The 26,457-nt window shown below is 44.2% G+C and overlaps 1 protein-coding gene across 1 annotated transcript; it reads right to left on the bottom strand.

The window, feature by feature from the left end:
• Positions 1–125: 125 nt before the first annotated feature.
• On the bottom strand, positions 126–19,698 carry ZBTB34 (zinc finger and BTB domain containing 34). Its single transcript, XM_059073096.2, has 2 exons — positions 19,629–19,698; positions 126–1,733 (listed from the first exon to the last, which is right to left on the bottom strand). Exon 2 carries the CDS (start codon positions 1,721–1,723, stop codon positions 209–211), a length of 1,515 nt encoding a protein of 504 aa, XP_058929079.1. The 5' UTR covers positions 1,724–1,733; positions 19,629–19,698; the 3' UTR covers positions 126–208.
• Between the last annotated feature and the right edge of the window lie 6,759 nt (positions 19,699–26,457).

Here is a 26,457-nt window from a genome sequence, read left to right on the forward strand (position 1 = left end):
TACGCTGCCCTTCATGCTTTGAGCTCCTTGAGGGAGGGAGGGCGGGGGAAAGGATAAACACAAGGAAGTGTTCCTTCCAGAAACCTTAGAAAAACTGCCAAGAGACCAAGAGATTTCCAGATGGTTGGGAAAACCAAAGATTACAACAAAGCAAATCACAAATCGGCCTTGATTAATGTGCTTTGTGTGGGTGCACTTCTTTACCGTCTTAATCAGGAGCATCAGACACCGTGTGAATTTCCATCCGGGAATCTAGGGCCATCTCTGAGGCCGACGCATCGTTTTCTAGTTTCTGTTCCACATACACATCTGTTCTCTCAGGGGACTCGACGCGACTCCTGACTTCAGCTATGCCAGGGTGGTTTTTCCGCAGGTGCTGGTTGAGGGTACCCTGGAACGGAAAGCACTTCCCGCAGATCTCACAGCGGAATGGCTTATCGTCGGTGTGGCCCCGGATGTGGTACTCCAGCTGGTCCTTCCGCGTGTACTTCTTCCCGCAGAACTTGCACACAAAGGGGGTGATTCCCATATGGAGTCGCATGTGCCTGTCAAGGCTTCCCTTCTGGTTGAAGGACTTTCCACAGTAAATACAGATCAACCTCTCATTGTACGGGTACCAGTGACCTCTTGCACTCCTCTCCCGGGGGCTGCTCTCAAACCCGGGGTTATTCATCATAGCTTCACTGTCGGAACCCTGCACCAAGCCCTGCAGATCACTGTGCAGATGGACAGACAGAGCCCGCTTCTGGCGGGCACGACCTCCTCGGAAACAGCTCAGCATGGATCTGGATGGGCTGGAATTACTCAAACTTCCGAAAGCTTCAGATACGCCGGCTGGTTGTGAAGCTGCCTGGGAGTAGGAGTAGGCGTGCTGGAGCACAGAACCATAGGAGCCCACATTCACGGCCACAACTTGTTCCCCATCAACCATCTCGGTGTGGTACCCGTCGTCTCCCAGGGAGGAGCTGTCGGAACAGCTGGGACGGTCAGACTTCTCCATCTTCACTTTCACCTCGGCGACCTGGCTCTCCCTCCCCAGCAGGTCCCCGTGCTCAGGCTCCCCCTCGATCTGAACCTCGTACTCAGAGACGCTCCCACTGCTCCCTCGGTCCGAGTGCCCTTCCTCCTGTGAACGGCTGCGCAAAGCTCTGCTGGGTGTCGTCTCCATCCGAAGATCGCTGCTTGTGGTAGGCTGCCGTACCTGAGAGCAGTACGGAGGGGAGATCTCCACCGGGTTGGCAAAGTAGCTGCTGTCCTTAACTCCATTACGGCTCTCTGGAGTCTCTTCCGCACCGACGGTCACAGAGTCCACATCTCCAACGCTGATTTTTGAATGGATGCTCTCTAGGATCTGCGTGCACTTGTCAATGACACACTGCATCTGAAGGAAGCTAGCTGCAGTCAGAAAACTGACGACATCCTTCAGCTGCAAGGACATTCTTCCAGTGTAACAAAATGAAAGCAACTGTTCAAACACGTTGGGATTTTTAATCACTGATATTGACAAGCCACTCATGGTACTTAATGCTGAATGGTCCCGGAAATAGGGGGAGCTGGCCGCAAGGACTGCTTTGTGGGCTCGGAACGGCTGACCCTGAATGTGGACAATGATGTCACATAGTTTCCCTTGCAGGCGGAGTTCGTTTAGCTGGCTCAGAACGGTGCTGCTGTACTCGGGCACATCAAACTGAATAAAACTGCTGCTGTCCATTTCTACTGACATGAAGCGTAATCTGAGGAAAAGAGAGAGTTTCATAATTCGCCAGTGACTCCTCACTAAGTACAAGTGGCATAAACACAGCTTTACAAAAATACCACCACGCCCTCCATTGTAGCTACTATACCTCCTAGGGTCCGCCTGAGCATTTCTCCTCTTACTTATTTTCTGTCTTTCACACCTTGGTTAATTCACCTAAAGCTAAATAACCTAATGATCCATTAGCCAAGTCTCCTAATTACCTGACATACATCTTGATCAAAGTAAAACATGTAACAATATAGTAGAGCCATTTTAGCTCTGAGAACTTGGTATCCTTTTAAGAAATATATTTTTCTGTTTCACCTACCTTTGAGGATTTGAAGTACTCCGTAAAACAGAAGTAAATTCATTTTTAAAAAATGCTCTGCCTTATTTGTATATTTCCAATTGGTATTTGGCAAGTATACAGCGCACTGGATACACTGAATGGCGCTTAAACCTTTTTAGAGTTTGAGGTGTTGTCTTGATGTGCATTTTTTCCCCTTCAGCTCTACACACATTTCTAGCCGTTTGGGTTGGTAATTCATAGAGCAGTGCTCGGCGGCTTTCAGTGGAGAGTTTTAGACAGTGGGGTCAAGAAGTGATGGACGTGTCAGCAGTGCATCCTCCTCTGCTAGCGCTCACACTGCTGGCGTGCTCAGGACAGGCTGGCTGCCCTCTGCCTAGAATCCCAGCCCTGATGGCTCAAAACTACAGAAGGGTGCAGAGCCCAGGCTGCATTCTCTGACCAAAACAACAAAATTAGATCTCACATTTATATTTTTGTTTTTAAAACCCAATCAACAGAAATTTAAACAACTCCTGAATAAGTACTGAATCAAAGAGAAAATCAATAAGGAATAAAGCTATTTAGAAAATAAGAAAACTCACATCAGATCTGCAGTAAGAAGGGTTTAGGAATGAAGTTTACTTACATCTTCAACTTACTTAACAATGCATCCAAAAAGAGATGGACAGATATGTGATAAAGCAAACAAAATAAAATGTTAACAAGTGTAGAGTCCAGATTGAGTATACAGGTGTTTACTGTAAAATTCAACTTTTCTGTATGTTTGAAATTTTTCACAATGAAATGCTGGGGTTCTGAACTAACAAATTTTAACAGTGTCAGTGCCTTAAAAGATTTTATCATTAAACAATAAAGAATAAAAATAAATGAAATCACTTATGAGGTTAGAAAAGGAACAAACTAAACCCAAAGAAAACAAAAAAGTAATTAATACAGAACAGTATTTAATCACAGAGACAAAGTTTTAAAATTTAAGACAAGACAATGTGCAACTAAATCTAAGACTTTTGCAGAAAAAGATCAATCATTGTGAAAATCACATCAGAATTTTCCTTAACCACCTCAGAATTTATTGAAACATTTTAGTTAGAGAGGAATCCTGTGCTATTATTTATCCTAGATTTATGATTGAAATCAATTTGAAATCCAAGTGGAATGGACATATTTTTAGGATAACATAAATTGGCAGAATTAAAAAGAAACAGAAGCGCCAAAGCACAATTGACCCTCAGGCCATTCGCACTGTTCTAGATGCAATGCTACAATATTTAAAGCATCTCGGTTCATATGGCATAAGTCTGATATTAGAATATGGCAAACAGCATAAAGACCGTCAACTTTACCTAAGTAAAGAGACTTCACTAAACAGACTTACTTTAATATCCTAAAGGAAATACTAGCAAATATAACCTATTAAAAGAATAATATATTATGATCAAATGTAAGAATGGCTATATATTAGGAAATACACAAATATAATTTGCAACCTCAATAAGTCAAAGGAGAAAAACCATACGGCCAAATCAATTCTATGACAAAAATGCATTTTAAAAAGTTAAGTTACTTTCAAAGTAAGGGAAAAAAAATACTTAATAAGCTACGAATAGAACAATATTTTCCTCATATAATAGCATCTACTGCAAACTAATGGCAACATCACCCTTAAAAAGGAAATATAGCTACATTCCCCAAAGTGTATTTAGTAGAACACAAGCCCCAAGCTCAATATCCCTACCTCCTAGGAATTAAATAACATATTAGCATACTAACCCATCTGCGAAGTCCTACAGACAAGAATTCTATTTAACTCAGCAGTCTGCAAACTCATTTAACCATGAAACTCTTCTCTCAAGGTACACATATTAATATTCCAAAAAATTAGTGTTCCCTGGCGCACTCTCTGGTAAACACTTTTGTAAAGGAACTCCTGCTAGTGCCTGGAAGGCTACAAGGTTGTCTGCCCATCACTTCTTTTACTTAACGTTGTTCTTGAAATTCCAGCCAAAGAAACAAGGCAAGAGAAAATTAAGGCATATAACCTTTAGAAAAGAGGAGGTGAAATTATCATCCAAGGGAGATATGACTATTTACGTAGAAAACACAAAGGAATTGCTTGAAAAAAATCTGTTAGAATCAGGATCTGGTAAGTGAAGGATTTAAAAAATTATCCATAAAAAACCAGTTAGGTAATCTAATGACAAGTTACAGCCAACAATATTAACATAAACTATAAAATATCTGGGGGATAAACAAAAAATAGGATCTACAAGAAGAAAACTATAACACATGTATAAACAAAGACACATATCATGCTTCTGGTAGGAAGATTTGATACTATCAAGATGGACATGTTCCCCACAAGTTAATTTATAAATATAATGCAGCCCAATGGAGTATTTTCTTAGAAACTAGACAAAATGATTTTAAATTTCATCTAGAACACTGCCATCCAATAGAAATACAACGCAAGCCATGTGTGTAATGTTTTCTATCAGTTATATTGTTTAAAAGGAAAAATATAAAATAAAATTTAACTCATTTTATTTAACTCAATATATCTAAAACATTATCATTTCAACAATATTAGAAAGTTGTTAATGAGATATTTTATATTCTTTTTTTCATACTAAGTCACCGGTATTTTCACAACACTCTTAGAATTTCATGTCTGTCATACCAAGTCTTTAAAATGTGATGTGTATTTTGCATTTACAGCACATCTGAATCTGTAATAACTACATTTCAAGTGCTCAATAGCCACGTGTGGGCAATGGCCACCATACTGGACGTTAGATCTAGAAGAAGAAATACTGAAAAAATTTTAGAAAAAGAAAAATACAGCCAACATATAGATGATGTACGAGTAGGCTATAATTCATTCATTTTGTAAATATATACTGGGAGTCTTCCGTATGCCAGGCACTACAGCTCTGGGTGAGCTACAATTCTCTTGTTGTAAACTGTGATAAGAGCTATGAGATCTTTCATAATGGAGGAGTGGTCAGAGAAGGCCATTTGAACAAATGATATCTCAACTGAGACCTAAAGGATGATAAAGGTTAGCCAAATACTGGGGGGCAAGGGGTGTGCTGCAGGGAAAGTTCCAGTTTTCCAGACAGAAGGAATCACATGCACAAAGAGATGAGTGCCCAAGTCAGGAAGGAAGGAAATACTGGAGCACTGTGGCACAGCTGGCACAAGGAGCAAGGGTAGAGGCCACACGAGGCTATCAAGTAGATAGAAATCAGACCAGGATGGGCCTTTGGGGGCCGTTTTCAATCAGTGAAAAAGGAAGATTTCTGGAAATAGATGCTGCTTGGATAATATGAATAAATAATAATAAAGTTAGATCCCTTCTTCACAACATACCCAAAAATAACTTCAAGAGAAGGCATTTCTGAGCACACAAAGGCAGACACCAGAAGAAGAAAGGGAGATTTAACTATTTAAGTAAAACTTTTATACATCTAAAAAATATCTTTTACCAAAAAAAAAAAGAGAAAAATTATGAAAAATATAACATCTATGGCAGGGAAGTATAAAACTCTTACAAATCAATAAGAGCCAAATATAACAACTGAAAAGTGAACAAAGAATATGAACAGATGCTAAAAAAAAAAATTTAAATTGCCTTTAAACATAGGGATGAAATGCTTAACGACTTCATCAATAAACCAAAATATAAAAATTAACACAAGACACAATTGTGCTTTCTCAAATTGCCCAGACTTAAAAACGCAACCCAGCTGGCAGTGTTATAGGAAGAAGGGTGCTCTCACATACTTCTGGTAGGCAAATATAACAAAAGCCTTAAAATGGGAATTTCTCTCAACTCAGCACTCTGTGTTGTAAAAAAAAAAAAAAAAAAAAAATCATGAATATAGGCACAAGAATTTATCCATAACTACATTCAATTACAAAGCAAACAATGGAAACAACCTGAATGTCCAACAATAAGGGAATTATTAAAGTATGATACAGCTATATACTGAATACGCTATCAGCACTAAAATGACGTTAAAGAAGAATTGAAAGTTAGTTCCACAAAATGTAAGTTAGTTCCCATGAGAGCAGGAATTTTTATCTGTTATATTAACTATCTGCCAGATAACTGCCTGGCACATGGTAGATATTCAATAAATATTTGATGAATAAATATTCATGAACACAGCAAAAAATCAGATCAACTGCAAATGAACAAGAGGGATCTTTATGGGTGATGGAAATGGTCTAAAACTGAATTACGGTGATAGTTTGACAACTTTTTAAGTTTACTAAAAGTCACTGAATTTTATACTTAAGATGGGTCAATTTTATATGTAAGTTCTATACCTCAACAAAGCTGTTAAAAAATCAGGTAATCACAGAATATACAGAATGATATTTCTAAAAGTATATATGTATTTACAAATATTAAATATACAGAGATAATATTAAAGAATTATACAAAATATTTACATTAATGTAAGAGTAAAGATGTTTTAACTTTCTTCTTTGTGTTTTTTCTGTATTTTTCAAATTTCTATAGTGAACATGTACTACTTGGAATGACAAAAATATATGTATTTTTAAATCCCTACTAGATGATAATTTGACAGACACTGCTGGTGAGTATAAAATGGTACTAATACTTTGGAGGACATTTCAGTTGTATCCAGCAAAATTACAATAGATCCCCCATGACTGAGCAATTTCAACTCTAGGAATTTATTACAGGATAGTTCATAACAAGAGATTGGAAACAAACTAAATTCTCATCAAGAGGAGCCTGGCTAATAAATTATGGTATGTCCATAACTAAAGACTACTATACAACTAGAAAAAATGAATAAGGAAGCTCTTTTCATACTGGTATGAAACAATCACCATGATATATTGCTGAATGAAAAAGCTGAGATGCAGAGCAGTATATATGCTATTTGTATAAAGCACTATGAAAACATATACACCTCGCTGTGTCAATATATTCATATATAAATATTAGCAACATATTTCTGGAATGATGCACTAAAACAAATAGCCTCTTGGGACAGGGATGAGGTAGCTGGAAGGCCCATTAGCTTTCAGTGAACCATTTTGAACTCCTAAAATTTCTAAACTATGTGAATGTATTACTTATTAAAAATAAGTAACATTAAAAAATTTAAGGCGCCTCATCTAGTTTTTAAGAGATAAGAAAAGATCCTAATAGAACCATTAGAAGCATTAATTTGGAGTTGGATATGGATTCAAATGATACCTGCTTTCCATTTGTAAAACCTTGGGCAAGGTACTTTATAACCTTTCCAAGTCTCAGTTTTTTTGTTTTTAATGGTAGTATCAATAGCAATAGTCTTTGCCTTATGGGTTGTTATAAGGAATACATGTAGGAAACACTTAGCACAATGGTTGCTTGGCACGTGGCAATCAAGGTTAGCTATTAGAGACTTTTTTTAGGGGAACAGGATGGTGTAACAAAGAGAACTGGCTTTGAAGTTAGACTTGGGTATGAACCCTGGTTGTGCCACTTTCTAATAAAAATAATAACAATGAACATTTAAATAGTTACGTGACCTTAGACAAGTCCGTTAACCTTGATCTCTGTATCTAGAAAAGGTCTTGGAAGAACTACTGACCAACATGACTGCTGTAATAGTTGAATGAGGGAAATTCATGCAATGAATGTGTATAATAGCTTACGTATAATAAGTACTTATCTTGTGCTAAACACCTTACACAGATTAATTTGATTCTCTTATCAACTCTATTAGGGGAATACTATGATTGCTGCCATTTTATAGATGAAGAAACTGAAGAAAAGAAGTTAAGACACTTGCCAAAGGTCCCAGAGCTAACAGATGAACTTAGTCTGGCTCCAGGGGTCATGCTCATAACTGCACCAGACTGCCTTCTAGAAACACAGAAACTGCCTGGCACCTGCCAAGTGGTCAAATGTTACCTATTCATTACAGCATTTTCGGGACACAAGGATGTGTACATAGTGACTTTTGGAATTAAAGGGCAAAAGAAAGGTGGATTCAGCTTTTAAAGGTACAGAGTCCTGGGCAAAAACCAGTAGAAAAAGGAAAACAAAAAAGCATTTCTGAAATAGTCTGTAAAACTGAAAATAGCTCCACAATGAGGTGTCTTCCTCTTCTGTGTGGCTTTTTATCTTCTTCTCAGAAGAAAGTACAGAACTACACTGGAAAGAAAATCACTGAAGAGAAAAATGAAAGACCGTGATTAACACCTAAGAGAGGAATTCCATTTTTCTGCAAAATGAGAAAGGAAGTGCTCCACTCTCCTCTCTGCAGTGACACTGACGCGTCCTCTGCAGTGACAATGACGCGTCCTCTGCAGTGACACTGCCGCGTCCTCTGCAGTGACAATGACGCGTCCTCTCTGCAGTGACACTGGCGCGGTCCTCTGCAGTGACAATGACGTGTCCTCTCTGCAGTGACACTGGCACGTCCTCTGCAGTGACACTGGCGCGTCCTCTCTGCAGTGACAATGACGCGTCCTCTCTGCAGTGACACTGGCGTGTCCTCTGCAGTGACAATGACGCGTCCTCTCTGCAGTGACACTGGCGCGTCCTCTGCAGTGACAATGAGATTCAGAGACTCCTGCCTAGAGCTGCTAACAAGCAACACTCTCGAATAAGAGGCTTCTCAGAGACTGACACACAGGGAATTTAAGTCCTAGTCACATAAAGGGAGTAAAAGGCATAATTAATCACAATTCTATACCCAGACTTGACTTATCAGGTCCAGTGGTCCTGAAGCAAAGGAAGCCAGAACCTCTTACAGACACATCATGTTCAAACAGAACCCTCCACTCCTCTGCAATTTTCCAGCATGGGCTAATCACTGGTTTCTCGAGCATCTTGATTTCTCCCTCGAATGGAATGTCAGTGGGCCTACACCAAAGTTAGATCAATGTTTAATTTTATCTTTAAAATAAAATATATGCATATGGTCAAACTTCAAACTATAGTACAGAAAAATATAAAACGGATAGCAAAATTCTTCTCCAGTGTCTCTCAATCGCTGGAAAGAGTTTTTGGGTGTTCTTTCAGAGAAAATTATAAACATATATCAGCATAAACTGTTCTGTACTCTGCTTTTTAAAAATGTATTTAAAGGGTAAGCTGGGATGAAGTGAGAGAATGGCATGGACTTATATATACTACCAAATGTAAAATAGATAGCTAGTGGGAAGCAGCTGCACAGCACAGGGAGATCAGCTCAGTGCTTTGTGACCACCGAGGGGTGGGATAAGGAGAGTGGGAGGGAGACGCAAGAGGAGGGAATATGGGGATATATGTTTATGTGTAGCTGATTCACTTTGTTATAAAGCAGAAACTAACACAACATTGTAAAGCAATTACACTCCAATACAGATGTTTAAAAAAATGCATTTAATATACCTTAAAATCTTTCCACAGCAGCACAAGCTCATCTACTTCATTCTCTTTTCTGATTTCATAGTATTCCATGGATGGCTATGCCACCATGTATTCAATACTTAATCAGTCCCCAGGTGATACCAAAAGCAGGAAACCATTTAAATAGTCATAGTAGTTCCTCCTAGCAAAGGGGCTGCTGCGATAGTTTTTCACATCCATCGATGCCAACTTACCTCCCAAAAGGTGGCAGCAACTGTCCCTTCACCAACAGCACATGAAGTGCCTGTACCCCCGTAACTGCCAATAATGAATATTGAACTTTTTCACTTTCGCCACACTGACAGGTTAAAAGTGGTATCTCATTGTTTTACTGTGATTTAATTATAAATGAGGTTGATCATCTTTTCTCATCTTCAATGGCAATTTGTCTAAGTTTGTCATTGAACTGCCTACCCATATCCTTTGCCCATATCTGACTCTCTATTGAACTGTCAGAGTTCTTTGCAAATTAAGAAAATGGGCCTTTTGTCAAATGTGCTGCAAATATTAGATTTAACTGCAATCACTAAATGACAAACTGACTGGGAATTTATTTTTCTACATTTATAAAATATGTTCAATTTCAATCTCTTACGTGCACAAAACCACAGGGAATTCAAAGATAAATAAGAGTCCCAGTCTTTTTTTTTTTTTTTCCGCAGTACGCGGGTCTCTCACTGTTGTGGTCTCTCCCGTTGCGGAGCGCAGGCTCAGCGGCCATGGCTCACGGGCCCAGTCGCTCCGCGGCATGTGGGATCTTCCCGGACCGGGGCACGAACCCGTATGCCCAAGAGTCCCAGTCTTGCAGTTTGATACAGGCTTACTGCAGATTCCTCCCAACTCAGAGAGAGATGGGAATGGAGTTCATTTCTGATAATGCAGAGAAGTGATTTATATTAGTTTTTCATTTAGACTAAGTTTGCAGCTGCTTCAGAAAACGATAATGAATTTGATTATTCCACTCACTAAAGACATCAGAATCAGTATTCTTTAATTCAGCAGATTAATCACAGGTCGTTCTGTCCCATTATATCAATAGTAAACAAACAAAAAAAAATCCCCAAACTAGACATTTACATTGCTATATTTTAATTAAAAAACAAGTATATATAAACTGGATATTTTTCTTCAATACCATTAATACTTATTTTAACAATACTTATTTTGGTTTTGTTTGTTAAAACTATACTTTGGATAACAATGTGAAATACTTCTTTTTAAAAACATACACAAAGAGGATATTAGTTGAAATGGTCTGCTGGGAAGTTCAAAATTGTCAGCTCCTCGATTCCTTCATAACCCTCTTCTGCTCATTCAACCAATGGACACCCAAACTTTCTGCTCTCCAATTTCTTTAACTGGAGAATACTTTCACCCCTTGGGAAGCAGCTCTCAGCTCACACACAGCCTCCGCCACAGTCAGATGACGAGACCCTGCCACCACTGGTCTCAACAGTGGGTTCTGGGAAGGACCACCTCGGACGTGGGCAGTCCTGACATTGATCCAGCGACCTCCACGCCAGCCTCAGCGACTGCAAGAGGGGATCACTGCCACCCTCCACCACACTCCTCAGCCTTCCCCTCTTACTTGGAAAAGCCCACCAGCAGCAGCATCCATTACAATATTTACTGAATGCTCGACACAGGCTAGGCATGTCGTAAAGGCCTTATGTGTATCACTTCACTGAATTCTCTTGACCTTCCACCAGAAGGCGGGTACTATTACCCTCACCTGAGAGGTGAGGAAACTGAGGCTCCAAGAGGCGAACTTAACTTCTTCAGGGCTGTTGCAAAGTCTGGCCATCTAGACCCCTACACAATAACCCCTTATCCTTGTTTAATTTGCCCAAGGGGAGTACCTGAACCAGTAAGGGAGGCAGGAGAGTTGAGGGAAGGGCAGGAGGAAACCGAAAGCTTGCCCTAGGTTACCTTCCTGCCCTAGGGTGGTGGCCAGGGAAAGGGACAGTGACAGGTGACAACCTCCTACCGCCGCCCAGGGCTCTCACTCCTTCCTCTGCCAGGAGGAAGGAGATGAAGAAAGGCAAAGGGGAGCATTTTAGTGACATCCATCAAACTTACACGCGCACAGACCCTGTGCACGAGCAATCTCAGCTCTAAGAATTTACCGCAGTACCCTCTTTCAAGATCAAAATCTCCCTCTTTTCTAGATCTAAGTCACCGGTAGAAGAGAGGGCTATGATCAGGAAAAAGCTCCCGGCGGCCCTCCGGCTGCAGTACATTACGCCTTCCACATTCACAGCTTTCACTCCCTCTTCCCCATCAGAGCCCTGAGCCCTGGCTGATTCTACCTGCTTTAAATAAACAGCTATCTTCATATGCTAAAGCCCCGATCTAGGGCTCAAGTAAGTGGTCCTTTTGGTGTTCGAGGGTGAAAGTCACAGAGAGCAGATGCTGCCAAGACAGAGGTTCAGCCCAAGTTCAAGAGAATTCAAAGCAGCACTGAGACTGGAATTTCAAAAGCAAGAGCAGACTGTGAGGGGCTGTCCAGGACGGACCAAGCAGCGAGGAAGCCGGGTCTGAAAGTGCTGAGGACAGCAGCAAGGCCAGAGCAAGACAGAACCAGGAGGAGTGAAGAGCGACCAGGTTCGGGAAGAGCACAGCCACATGCCGGGGAGCTCGGGCAGACTGGGCAAAGCAGAGAAGGGCGGCGACGCGCACAGCAAGGCAGTGTGCCCACGAGCCACAGGGGGCAAGTGCTGTTCTCTGAATTACCATACAAGCCAGCCTGGGACACTCGACCCACAGACTTGAAGTGCAAAGTGAAGGAGAAGGGTCCTAGAAATAAACATGCACGCATGCCCTGGAAAGAAAACTAAGATCTGATGCAAGACCATATGACAACAAGGCTTAGCAAGTAAAGCTGCTTGAAATCTTTGCAAGCTCCCACCCAAAAAAAGCTACAGAACATACGACCACACCCAGGCATCAGGACAAGACGCTGTTCTGAAACGCTACGAACAAGGGAATGATACCCCCTAATCCAGATTCCAAAGCTCACCAAGAATAAACGCATTTTACCTGAAGGAGCTTTAAAAAAGTCACTTCGTAAAGACAGGGAAACCAGCTGACCACAATCTAACAGACATGGCTGATCCTGGGAAGGGTGGACAGATGCCAGTTCATCGCCTCTCTGTTCCTCCTCTCACCTGGCGCCTCCCGCTGAGTTTGAGCAAATGAGGCTAAAAGGTAGTAGTGAGTGCTCTTCTATATGACCACTATAGGTTCACATAAAATAAAACGCCCGATTAATGTAAATTGCAGCTCCCTAAGTTTTCAAAGGTGCTGCATATTTAACAATTTCTTATAAAGCACTAGGGAATGTAAGGAGGGTCCTATTATTTTCCATTTAATGTCATTGTAGTCTTATGACACTATTTTTAAAAGACTTAACTATCACCAAAAAATGACTAAAAGAAAGCATGGGTGAATTTATTTATAATGTCATAGAGGCCTCTGTAAGCATGACATAAGTCCCAGAAGCCACAAAGGACAAATACATTTGACAACATAGAAATATATAATTTAAAAACTCCAACCCCCAAGCCGAAAGATAAATGACATATTGAGGGAAAGTACGTGCACATTTGACAAAGGGCTATATTATAACTCAAACAGATTTGGACTGACACATAAAATCCTATGGAAGAAGGTGCAAGATATTAACAGTTCAAAGAAAAAGTGATCAAAAACATATGAAAAGATGTTTAGCTTTATTCATGATCAAGACATGTGAATTACAAAAAGAAAAAATGAGATGCCATTTGTAACCCATCAGACCTGCACACATCTTAAAAGCGTGCAGGTGTAATCCTGAGGGATAATCTGGTAATATCGATTAAGATGTAAAAAGCATTCATCGTTTGGCCCACAATTAACTATTAAGAATTAAGCCTACAAATACACAGTACTTACAATAGCATATTAGGATATATATGTCCACTGAGCATTTTTATTTGCTATAGCAAAAAAAAAAAAAAAAAAAAAAAAAGAGGGAAACGAGCTCAAAATCCAGAGAAGACTTGTTCAAAAAGAAAAAAAAAACAAAAAAACCAATCAACAGTGAAACACTACCCAGCCATTAAGAAGAATAAATAGACCTGTATCCTTCGACATGGAAAAGAGCTCTAATATTCAGCCAAAACCAGCAAGCCATAGAAAAATCTGTACGTATATATGTGATTCACTTCATGTACTTTTCTTCAAAGCACGAGTATACACTGCTGTATCCATTCTGGAAGGAATCCCATGAAGCCATGAATGTTGGCGACTTTGGGGAATGAGGACTACAGACTGGGGAGACGGAAGGGAAACACTTACACTCTTTGAATTTTTTTATCACAGCTGTATTAGTCTCACTAAAAGTTTTTTTAAGACATGTTATAGGGTTTTACCTAAAATATATAATTTTTAAAACCAAGGAATCTAGACAAAGATAGGCTGCAAATGGGTAATTACTGTATCAAGCAGACAATTATAGAGGCAGAAACAAAGAACTATGAGAGCAATGACAAGAGTGATTACTTTTGACCAAAGAATTTGTTTTTAATCAAAGAGAATAAATAAAATCTTCACGGTGGAAGTAATATTTGAACAGGGCTTTGCATTTCAAATGGAACAGAAAGAACACTTCAGGCAGAGGAATGGCAGAAGCAAAGAACACTGGAGTGAAATGTATGGTGTCTGGGGTAGTGGCCAGGGCCCAGGTACAAGGAGTGACGAGGGAAAGAGGAATGCCACAGTGGGAACGTGGACGGCCTTGAAGATGAGACTAGAAATCTCAAACTGGATTCCGGTGGCAGCCAATCTGAACACGAGTCCAAAGAAGGCCTCAACAGGGCTTGGAGACGGAGGGATGCTACCCACTCTGGAAGTTAGTTCCGCCTCAGACAAGCTGAGTTTAGGCTGCCCACTGGGCCTCTGAACAGAGTTGTCCAAAAGGCACAATTTGGGAGTAATCAAAAATTGTACTAGCCAAGGATGGATGTGGTAACATGCAGTTACTAAAAGGGAAAACAGAAAACACAGTTGAGAACAGAAGGCAAAGTTATTTGCTCCTACTGTAACATGGTATCTCACGAAAGAGGAAACATCCACACCTAGCCCTCTCCTTAAGGCACCGTTTCATTGACTAATAAAATTCGGCATTGTGCCTTTTGTTAAGCCGTAAGGAAACCAAACAGTGAAAACCAGAACCTAGACTAGTGTCATCTTCCCACACTGCAAATCCATTCTAAAGAGAGCCTAAAGATGAGCAAAGACACTTAAATGTCATCTGGGCAAAACACCCACATGGGCCTTGAAATCCCCTCTACAAAATCCTTGGGTAAAACCCTGGAACTGTTTCCCCGTAATGACAACCAGAGCAAAAGTAAAAGTGTAAAAGCTAAGCAAATGCGATGTGCTGATTTTTGAGCCTCCCGTGCTGCTGCGCTCACACCCTCAGTGGTGAGCTCTCTGAGGTCAGGGACTGTGTGCCCAGAGCCCAGCAGTGTGTCTGGCAGAGAGAGGCTCTCAGCAACCTAAACCAAGCTGGTGGCTCAAAATCCATGACTGCCACCATGGCGGCACCCTCAGCTTTCAACTTTTCCTGCTGAACACCCAAGAGACATAGGGTCGTCTCACCAGCAGGAAAAATCTAGCAAGGTGGTTCACTCCCATCTAACCCATAAACACTCAAATTTGCTCCTCTTCATTTAAAAATACCCTGCGACACTTCCAAGAAAGGAAAGCAAGGTTACAAATTTGGAAGTTGTTTAAAGCACCAGGAAGTACCCATTATCCTCCATCAAGATGCTCATGATTCCAAACCCAGATTTGCACCTACTGGCTTCAGTCACTTGCTGATACTGGAGACACAACTCAAGCTAGACTTTATCAGGCACTGAAGACCTGAAGATCCCTCATCATTCTCAAACAAAAAGTCACTAAATAGACCGCAGAATGGAAGCACTGGGGACAACAGGCATGGTAACAGCAGTCACAAGGATATAAAAATAACTTTCCTAGGTATTTCTGCCTGGGTCTAGAGCAAAACTAAAATTGAGCTGTCATGAAGTACAATCTAATCCTTCAGAAAGCAGCAGCCGAATAACACCAGGCCTGCATGAAACATTCTGGTGCTGCTGAAACCCAATGCAAGAAAAAAATAAATAAAATGGCATTCCGTGATGGATATTCATGAAGTACTCATCCTAATTTAAAAGAAAACAAGTCTAGAGTTCTTACTGCATTAATTCATGTGAGCCTGAAAGAACATTTTTATCCAAACTGTTAGATTTCCTACCAAGGCGTTAACATTCTCCAAGTCTGCTCAGATACACTAACTCTGAGAGTGCGGTTTCGTTTGACAGTGGAGACTGTCTTTCAGTCAGTGCAAAACATCAGAAGCTTCTTCTGAGCTTTCCTAGCGGAGTAGGAATGGACTCTTTAACCTGACTGGCGATAACAGTTACTGAGCTCCAACTGTGTTCTGTACACTAAGTAAGCTCTCTACCTGCTCACTGAATCTTCATGACAACACTATGAGACAGACACGGCAGCTATCCCCATTCTACAGATGAGAAAACACTCAGAGAGGCTAAGAACCTTTCCCAAACTCACTACTGACTGGCTGAGCCAGGATTAGAACCTGGATTTGACAGTCTCCAGAGCCAGAATTCTTATCTCCTGTAAGAATAAGATTTTAATCCAGGCACAGTGGTGAGAAGTAGGGGTTTTACTGGTGCTAGAGTCTTACTGATCACCTTTGAGTGGAAAAAAAATTTCTCATTTAAGGGTGTTATTATTACACCAACACAGTGATAATTAAGGGGTTACAATTCCTTGTACTTTGCAGCCATTTCTCTGCATAATGTCCATTCTTTTTACTTCTGTCTATGAAGTGGGCAATTAGATGCTTAAAATCCTATCATGAAATAGAGAGATGTGTTTCAGTTAAAGGAATGAATAAGCTTTCTTAAGGCAGAGAACTCAAAAAAGTCAAAGAGTAGCATCTTATCTGCTTACTGCTGGCATTTCAGGGGGCACCAGACCTGGGAAATATATTAAGTCCCACCTCTAAAGATAAAAGGATTAGAAAAGCTCACCTTGAATTGCTTTCTTCCATGAGGTTTTCCATGCCATCAATACAACCAGAAAATAACTGTTAGAAATTAAACTGCCTTCAGTTGATGACCTTCACTAAGCTAAATTCAGCAGTTTGTCAGCTACAAAACATTAAATGGACACAATTAAGAAGTTTGAAAGCCATTAAGCAGAATTTAAACTACAGAAAGATGAAAATTAATGGGAATAAAACATAATGACACATTATAGATTCGTGATACTGACGTTTTTGACAAGTGCTTCAGCTGGAAGGTAAAAGTAGGATCCAGAGACATGTAGAAATACACAGCTCAGTAAATACACCGAGGTTCAGCAGCCTATCATTTCTCCACCTTGATAAATTTCACCTAATAATGATGATGATGATGAAAATGTAAATATTAAGCAGTTACTAGGTGCTATAAACTTTGTTACCTCCTTCATATGCTTTTTTTCACTTTAAAACTCACAAAACCCTAGGAAATGGATTTTATTATCCCCATACTACAAATGAGAAAACAGAGGCTCAGAGACATTATATAAATTGTCCAAGTTCACATGGCTAGTAAGTAGCCTTGATGGGATTCAAACCCAGACCGGTCTGATTCCAAAGCTGATGTACTTTCCCCACAGCCTCCAACTGAAGAATTACATGATGTTTTCCTTTCCCATAATCAAGAGTAAACATTTTAATGTTTCAAAGATTCATTTTATGATATCTGCACTCAAAGAATGAAAGCTGAAAACATCCACCGTGAATGGCAGCATTAGATGTAAATGATATATGACAGGGAAAACTGGTAACTAATAAAAGATTCTCCTTTAAAAAAGGGGGGGTTCAAAAAAATTTAAGTCATTTACCAACAAAAATTAGGAAGTATTTGCATACCTATTACAAAAGCCCAGCTACAGTATTAGATATTACAAGGGCTTCAACAGAAGTATTAAGACAAAATGCCCTCCAAAAAAACACCCACTTCAGCTGGGACAAGAGCAAATTCAGTAACCAAGGAACAAGTGCTGAATCCTGTGCTTTAGATTCTGAGTGCCACAAAGGCATGGGGGTAGGGCAGTCAGGGAACACCCTCTGGAGGAAGTATATCTTCAGCGGGGGCTTGAAGGAAGTGAAATGGAGAATTTACACAGAGGAGAAGAAAAAGGAGGCCAGTACTTCAGAAGGGGGAACAAGAGGAGCAACGCCCTAGAAGCAGTCACAAACTCGCTTCTGCAGGACACAGACTGGGAGGAGCAGCAAATAAGGTCCAAGGAGCTGAGGAGAGCCTTGAAAAGACACGGTGGGCACTGACTGGACACAGTGTGGCAGGCAGAGGATGTACTCAGCTTTGAATAGTGGTATAAATACGTGTGGCCTTTTAGCTGATCTCCTGGCCCCCAGCCTCTCCCTTCCCCTCCTCTAAATGATCATGAACCACCCCTAGTCTCTTGCCTTGACAACGCCTTTAGAAGAGTTTCAACTTTGGCCTAGTGTTCAAGTTCTTTTAGAAACTAGCCCAGCCAATCTTTCCTTATTCCCGTCCTTTAAGCACCCTTCTCTACGAGGAAACTGGTCTATTCACGAACTCCACAGGATCACTGGGTCTGATTCTTCTTTTCCTGAGTCCTACTCATCCTTTAACAGCCAGCTCAAACCCCAACCCCTCACTAAAGCCTTTCCTGACCACTTGGCCTATAGTAACCTCCATCTCTCCTTCCTCTTAATTCTACAGCACACAGGCTTGCCTCATCAATCAATTACCTTTCCACAGGTAGAGTCTCAGCACCCAGTGTAAAGCTGCTTGGAGGCTATAAGTGTGCCTCCTACTACTTTACCCCACCACATGGAACAGCATCTTGACATTTAATAAGGAAGCAAACACTCAACTCTTTTTCTGACTTCCTATATTAAGTTTAGCATTAGCATAAAGGAAGGATGGGAGAGGTGGGGGGGGACTTCTGAAGTCAGAGACCAGCTAAGAAGCTGCTGCAATAATCCAGATGTGAGGCAAAGAGGGCCTGACTAGGGAACAAAGAGAAAATGGGCAGATATAAACAACAACAACAAAAAAGTGCATGCACAAACTCAGCAGGATGTGATTGACTACTACTGGAAACAAAAGCAAGGAATGAATTAGGATAAGGTTAGGTTTAGAAACGCTTCTTGGATTCATTTTAAAGCCTGTCTGAAAACAAGTGTATTAAGCGTCTAAAAAGTCCACATTTGCAAAAAGTCTTCGGTGAAACTGCCCAATATCTTGAACCAGGGACAGCCATTCCAATTTCAGACATACACAGAATGGTAGAGCTGGAAGGATCTTTAGAGAGCTTATCTAAAACCCTCCCTGATCAGGTGGAGAAACTGAGGTCCAGATGGAAGAGGCTTGCTGAAAGCCTCAACACTGAGACTCCCAAACTATTCATGCCCCAAGGCACAGCCGCCTAGCCTAGAAGGACACTGTTTACACACCCAGGCCAGCCCAGCCCTCCGTAATGGCAGGACCTTCTGAGGGCGAGAGTGACCATGGAGACGTCCAGGGCCAAGCAGGACGCGCCGCCGCCTGTTTACCTGGAGAAAAGCCGTGGCGTGGGGCAGGAGCTCGGTTGCAGCCACCAGCAGGGCCGACCCCGCGGGCCCGGCCCGGCTCTCCCGGGAACTTAACCATCCGACCTCCCCGTACAAAGGGGGAGCGCCCCCGGGACCGAGGGGCCCGGAAGCAGGGGATCCCGAGACGCCCGGGCGGAGGCTGGGGAGCCCGAGGCAGAGCTGGCCGAGCGCTACCCTCAGAACCGCCAGCAGCGCCCGGACTCCGGGGCCAAGCAGGGTTGGCCCCTTGGGGGCGCGCGCCGGACCAGAGCAGGTGCCCAGAGCTTCCCGACCCCGCCCGGCCTCGGCTCCAACCCGCACCACCCGCCGGCCCGCGGGGCTGACCAGGCGCGGAGGCTCCCGCCCCGCCGCGCCCAGAGGGAACCGGACAGCGGCCAGGGGCTACCACCGACCCCGCTGGCTCCGCCCGCGCCTCGCCCGCCGCCCGCCGCCCCCCGCCGGCGCGCCTCACCTGTGGAGAGCGCCGCGCTCACATCGCCCGCCCGCGGCGCCCCCTCCGCCGCCGCCGGCGCCAGGCCCGTCCCCGCCGCTCCGGCTGCCGCCCCAGCCCGCGCCCCCCGCCCCCGGAAGCGCTTCTCGGCTCCGCCCCGTCAGCGCCGGCGCTTCCGGGCAGGCGCGGGCCGGGGTGCTGGCGACGCGGGATGGGCCTCTCTCTGGGACTCCGAGTCCGGGGTCCCGCTCGGGCTGTGTCCGGGAGTCTCGCCGCGGACGAGTGGGCGAGCGGCAGCCTTGGTCCCGACTCCGGGAGGGAGCGGCGGCCGCTCCGCGCATCACGGCCTCCCGCCCGCCTTCTCCTCGGCGCCCCCTGCTGGCGGGAGGAGGGCTGCTCCGCGGGGCGCGCCCGGGGCTCCCGGAGCGGAATGGATGAGAGGCCAGGACCCTCGACCTGCCATCACCCGGGGCCTGCACCCACCGTGCTCCCAGCCTTCCGCTTCCGAGACCCTCGCTCTCACAGCCCTTCGGATACCTGCCCCTCACCCAGGCTGCACAGCGGTTACCTGTGCGGTGGTTACCTTGCCAGACCGGGTCACCTAACTTAGGACCTTGGGCAGATTCCCTCTTCCCTCAAAGCCGAGATAAAAATAACGAACTTGGGGATGTGAAACTCCTGTCACAGACCAAGTCTCGAAAAAAATGTGCATTTTCAGATCCTTGGAGACACCCAATCTTGACACTCGGGTGGGAGTGGGAGCCTCACTCAGCACTTTCCTCTCTGTTTCGGGTGAATTTAACACCCTTTGAAGACCTTCCCTTTACATTTTGGTGGACTCCTGCGAAGTTGTGGCAGAAGTTTATTTTCCTTTTTCTGACTTGGTAATAAAAATAAACTAGGAGTCAAAGATATCAGCTCCTCTTCAAGTTAGAAAGCTGAGACCTCCCGATGTTACCTCATCCTCCACAAGCGGGAACTCTCTCCAGGCTCCGTCCAGTAGTCACCTTCCAATAACAAGGGCCACCTTTTGTTGAACACTGGGCAGGGCTCTGTGTGGACACTTTATGGACATGACCTCCTTTAATACACAACCCCGGGACTGTTAATATCCCCATTTTATCAAGCAGTGAACTGAGGTTCAGAGAAGTTAAGTGTCATCTAAAGTCACAGCTAAATGGCAGACTTGGGATGAGCTCCCTTGTCTGTCTGACTCCAGCCAGGAACTTTTTGTGGCAACGGAATATTCCGAACAGAACTTTAGGTAACCTAACTGCAGGCACCTGGGCAGAGAGTCTCACTCTCTAATTACTATTCTTCCTGAGCTATTTCCTTGAGATCCACCCCCAAGAGTGAAGTCTGTGAACCCAAAGGCATAGGAAGACATCGTCTTGTCAGGCCAGGTTTCCTCAGGACCACTGGGCTGATTCACACCCCACATGAGTGAGTTCCTGTTTCCCCACAGACCAGCTGTGGGCTTCATCATTTTAACTGATTTTTGCTAAATTTGTTGGTAAGAATTGGAGTCTTCTTGGCTGTAATAATCGTATTTGCATGTCATTAAGGATTATAAAGACTGAAATGTCCCTTAGTATTTAACCTTTGTGCCACGTGTCTCAAAGTTATTAGCCATCCGTCCATTGGACACTGGGTATTTCCCTCATAGCTTTATATGTATTCCCCCACCTCACTGGGTCACTCAACTCATATATTTGTCCAGTGCCCTGCTTTTGTTGTTGTCATTTAGCTGATGATGTGTCATAATCTCTACTAACTTATTTTAGTTAGAAAATTGTCACTTCACAATTAGGGTGCATGTGTTTGTTTTCCCATGATGTTTGTGGCACTTTTAAATGATTTAACTTTGCCTCTTTGAAATCAAAGAGTCTAGAGGGTGATGTATGGGCCTCATTCCACAGTCACCCAGTTTCCCTAGCGGTATTTATGAAATGATAAAAGTCACATTGCATCCGGTCAGGGAGGGGTTTTGCCATTATGGAGGTATGCAACATTGGCAGCTGGGGTTAGCCAATATCTGTGTTCTGCCTTCTCTTCTTCCAAGGCACATGGCTAAACCCATCTTCCAGCCTCCCCTCCATGTCATGTGTTAATTGAGATAGTGTGGAAGTGCTTGTGAAAGTTAATTCCTTTCCCCTCCCCTTTCCTCTTCTTCCCTTTCTCGGACAGATAGGGCCCAAATCTCCACTTCTCATCTATTCCAGATTCCTGAGCACTTAGAGAGTCAAGATAGCCAGGTTATCTGATGCCAGCCTCTCCTCCTTCTGGCTCCCACAAGGGGACCCTTTGTGCCAAGGCTCAGGTCCACTTTGAAATCCCCAGAGTCTGGCAAAGCTTATTGCCTGTTGGCACCTGTCAGAGTCTTGACACACATAAGTCACGAATATCCTTTAAACAAAAACATTATATGAATTATCCGGGATTTTCTCACTCTTGCTCCCCTCACCAGGACCCACTGGTGTGCCCCTTCCGCGTGTCTCACTACCTGAGTAGTTTGGGGCCAGCGGGGGGAGTGAGCCTCTCCAAACAGTCCCAAGCTGTCCAATGACTTCTATTATAGAACATCCTAGTGGGTCAGGTTTCCCTGGACCACTCTGCAGAGGAGAGTCGGTGTTCCACCCAGTCCGGGAAGAGCAGTCTTCCTGGGAGACTCCTCTGGTCCTCACTGCCTGTGTGATGGGGGCCTCTCTTCTTCATTTGTTAAATGGCAATTAGGCTGAGGGGTGTGATTTGTGGCCTGCCCTCCCACAGCCAAGGGTGGGCAGTAGAGTGCTATGGCTAAGTAGTGAGGCGGATCCGGGTCCCCGTCTCCACTCGGCCTCACGAGGTGGACGGACTGCCGTAACGCGGCCTCACGAGGTGGACGGACTGCCGTAACGCGGCCTCACGAGGTGCACGGACTGCCGTAACGCGGCCTCACGAGGTGGACGGACTGCCGCGACGCGGCCTCGCGAGGGCTCCGTGATCTGAAGTGGAGCCAGGCACTCGCCCTGCTGAGCTTTGGCCTCCTCGTCTGTATAGAGGGTGATGACACCGACTTCAGTGGTAAAGATGACCATAATAGAGCATGGCACACACAATAATTATTCTTGGTCAGCAAGAAAGCAAGCGAGGAAAGATGGCTTCAAGAGCCTCCACCCATTTTCGTGAAGCGTTTTCTCACTTCCTGGAGAGAGAGCTTGCTCTCGCCTGCCCTCCTGTCTCACCTCCCCAGCCTCTGGGTGGGCCTGGCTCGCCTCTGATCCGAGCCCTGCCGGCACCCACTGGGCTCAGGTGTTGCCTCTGGAGTCCTTCCTCACTGTCACTTTCCTCCTGATCTGCTCTCTCCTGGTTTCCTGCTGGTTCTCCAACACCACCCGTGTAATAGACTCTGCTAGCACTCTCGACTTCTGTGTAGTAGCCACAATGGCGGTTAATTAACGACCTGTACGATTACGAGTTTAATATCTGTGTCCCCCACCACTAGCCTGTAAACTCCATGAGGATGAGACCTCGTTTGACTTCTTTCTTGCTGTTTCTCCAGTGTTTGGTACTCAATAAATATTTGTCGAATTAATAGATAAGGAACGGTTAACAGTTTTTGCTTCTACGTCTGTGTTCCTTGAGGGTAGGGGCTGTTTAATTGATCCATTTCCTCTGCACCCTGCAGAGAACCTGGTACTAAATGAGCAGCAGTGAATATTTGCTGAGGGAAACAAAGCAGGAGTAAACGAGCGGATGGACTGAGGGACTGAACCCACACCTCTCTTCACCTTTTCCCTACATCACGGCTTATGACCGAGTCCCCCTGTCTGTGTAAATTGTCTCTTGGTCCTGAACAGCCTCTGTCTTGCAGCTTCCTTTGATTCACAAGGATGATGGGCAAGAAGAGAAAGATCTTCCACGCTTGCAGGGCGTTCTCATTTGAAAAATAAGGTTTTCAGGAAATCCACCCCAGTCCCTGCAGAGAACACATCTACCTCATCTAAAAGGGTGGCTACGCTCCAGGAGAGGGTGCACAGACACAGATACATAACACTTTTGGGCCCAGTGCATTTACCTCCTAATTTCTGTCGAAGCCGTCAATCGCAAAGTTTCATGCTTAACGCTCATACAAACCGTGGTAGGCACTGTTGTCTTCTCGTCAAGAGAATAGTGGAGACTTCAGAGTTGCTTTGGGTGAATCACTTAATTTTTTTTACCCTTTCTTACCCATCTGACAATGGGGCCTAACATTCCCGAATTTCCTCTTTTAATAAACATTCTTGTTCACATTTAAACATTCCTGGAAAGACATTTTACAATCCATGAGTCTATTTAATCTGGTTGTGTTTTTTGCCCCAAACTCGGTCAATAAATCCAGAGCGTATCTCAGAATCAATGGCTTTCTTGAAAGCTATGTCTCGAGGTGGGCTGCTGTAACTCACACCACATTTTCGCCCAGGCAGATGTCTGACTAAAGCTGGTAAAGTGAAGACATCTGCAAAGATGCAGCCTGGTTTCAAAAGGTGATTGAGCTCGAAGTGTTCCAAACCAAGCAGAGACCTGCCAGGCAGGCCTTGGATTTCAGCGAAGTGAGCAAGCTGCACGTGAACAGCATTCTTGCTGCCACATGTGTTTAATGTGAAGCCAACATCCTGTCCATCAAACACGAGACCAGAAGCATTGCTCGCCTTCCCTCAGAAGTCAGAGGGTTTTGCAGGATGACTTTGATGACCAAGACTCTTTAAAAAAAGATGCCCGGGGAGATGGAAACTTTTTCCCTCAGTAAAATTCCCCAGAACAAATAGTTCCACTGACCTTAGACATGACTTCAGCACTTTCTTGAGTTGAAAGCTGTTGAAAAATAAAAGTCATGGCATCTGATTGTTTGATGGCTTCACTAAAGATTTTGAATATGAGGATCTGGAGAGGGGGTGTCTCTTTAATCCCTCTTTTTTTTTCCTTCTTACAACAGAATCAGAATGGAGGGGAGCCCTTTGGGAACCGAGTCCCTGGGGCTTCAGGATGGTTCCAGGCACTGTGGAGGAGGGAGGAGAGTCCATCTTTCTTTCTTTTAATCAACCTTAATGAGGTAAATTGAGTTTTGGTCAATGGACACATCTGCCACCATGACCTTTGCTTTTTTGACTTGCTGAGCACGAACAAGGTGCTCAGCATCTGGTTTTTGATCCTGCCTCCTAGAGTCCCCGTGCATCCTCTCCCTGCCTGTTCACACCGTAGGAACCAGTGACTGCAGGATGGAGCCCTGATAGGAGGAGGTGACATCACCACACTCAGAGCAGTTCAGCTGGGCAGTGGAGGCACACGATGCCTGGGAAACCCTGTTATGACATGACTGTTGCATATTTATTCATTCAACAATTTTTATTTATTTTTTTTTTGCGGTACGCGGGCCTCTCACTGTCGTGGCCTCTCCCGTTGCGGAGCACAGGCTCCGGACGCGCAGGCTCAGCGGCCACAGCTCACGGGCCCAGCCGCTCCGCGGCACGTGGGATCTTCCCGGACCGGGGCTCGAACCCGCGTCCCCTGCATCGGCAGGCGGACTCTCAACCGCTGCGCCACCAGGGAAGCCCACAAGTATTTTTTGAGTGCTAATTAAGTGCCAAACATTGTTCTAGGTGCTGGGGATATAGCCGTGGACAGGAAAAAAAAAAAAAAATCCCTGCCCTTCAGGAGTGTACATGCTATTAGGGAAAGAGAGGTATAAACTAACAAGATGTATAATGTGTTAGGTGGTGAGAAGGGCTATGGAAAAAATAAACAGGGAAGGGGAAAAGAGAGAAGACAGTACATTACCCGATGACAAAGTTTTATACCAGTTTGAAATTCTTACCTGACTTCTGTATCAAACCAGAGGATGCTCACAGATGCTGGGTGAGCAGGGGCTCATGGCACCTTTACCTGCCTTCCTGACCTTAATCTTCTGCCGGCTGCTGACACTGAGCTGGGGTTTGCCTGTGTACCTGCCCTGTTCTGATCAATCCTCTTCTGCTGGGCTTCCCAAGGATCTGCTCCTCAGCAGCTCCTCAGCAGCTCCTGTGTCTCCCGGTCTCATCCCTGTGGTCCTGTCCGCTATCCCTGGCCCAGAACGGGGCTGGCTTTGTTTTCAGATTCAGTGCGTCCACTGTTACTAGACACTTCACTTTTTTCGCCACCTTTCTAGGATTGGGCAACATGGTAAAGACCACGAGACCCTGGGCAAGTTAATCAGACTCTCTGAACCTCGGTTTCTCATCTGTAAGGTGGACGCGGTCATAGTGCACCTGTCCCAGATGGTTGTTATGGGAATCCCACGAGACTGTTGAAATACAGTGGTTTTCAAAGGCTTGTACTTAGTGGATGCCGAATCAGTAGTAGCTGTTCATGTAGGAGGGACTGAGCTAATGGCAGCAATGCAGGGGAGGGTGCAGCATGGGAGTGCACCCTGGCTTTGTCTCCCGTACCCCCTCCCCAGCCCCTCTGGATCTCCCCTGTCCTCCCCCAACCGCTGTCATTCTCTGCTCGGCTCCCCTTTCATCATGGAGCTTAGCTCCGTGGAATCTTCGCCTCTGGCCACTTAATGAGAAAAACTCTTCAGCGGATCCGCTCCCTCCCTCCCCCCCACTCGCATGCCTGAAGAACAGTCTCTGTTCAAAGGGGACGATGCCTTCCTTGTCAGTCAAGACTCAAGCAGGTTGGGGAATCTTCGCCCCTTCTTTACTTCAAATGCACTCACGGCCAAGCTAGTCAGTGGGTTACATTTGTCCAGGGCACTCCTCTGCAGAGAGGATCTCATCTCTGCATGATGAGAATCAAAGCCCCTTTGTTATCTCCCAGCATGGAAACCTGGCCTAGCTGACAATTTACACTG

This window comes from Kogia breviceps, chromosome 8 (assembly GCF_026419965.1).
Source record: "Kogia breviceps isolate mKogBre1 chromosome 8, mKogBre1 haplotype 1, whole genome shotgun sequence".
Lineage (NCBI taxonomy): Eukaryota > Metazoa > Chordata > Mammalia > Artiodactyla > Physeteridae > Kogia > Kogia breviceps.

Coding starts and splice junctions, on each gene's coding strand:
- ZBTB34 (XM_059073096.2), bottom strand. CDS start 1,723: ATGTCAGTAGAAATGGACAGCAGCAGTTTTATTCAGTTTGATGTGCCC.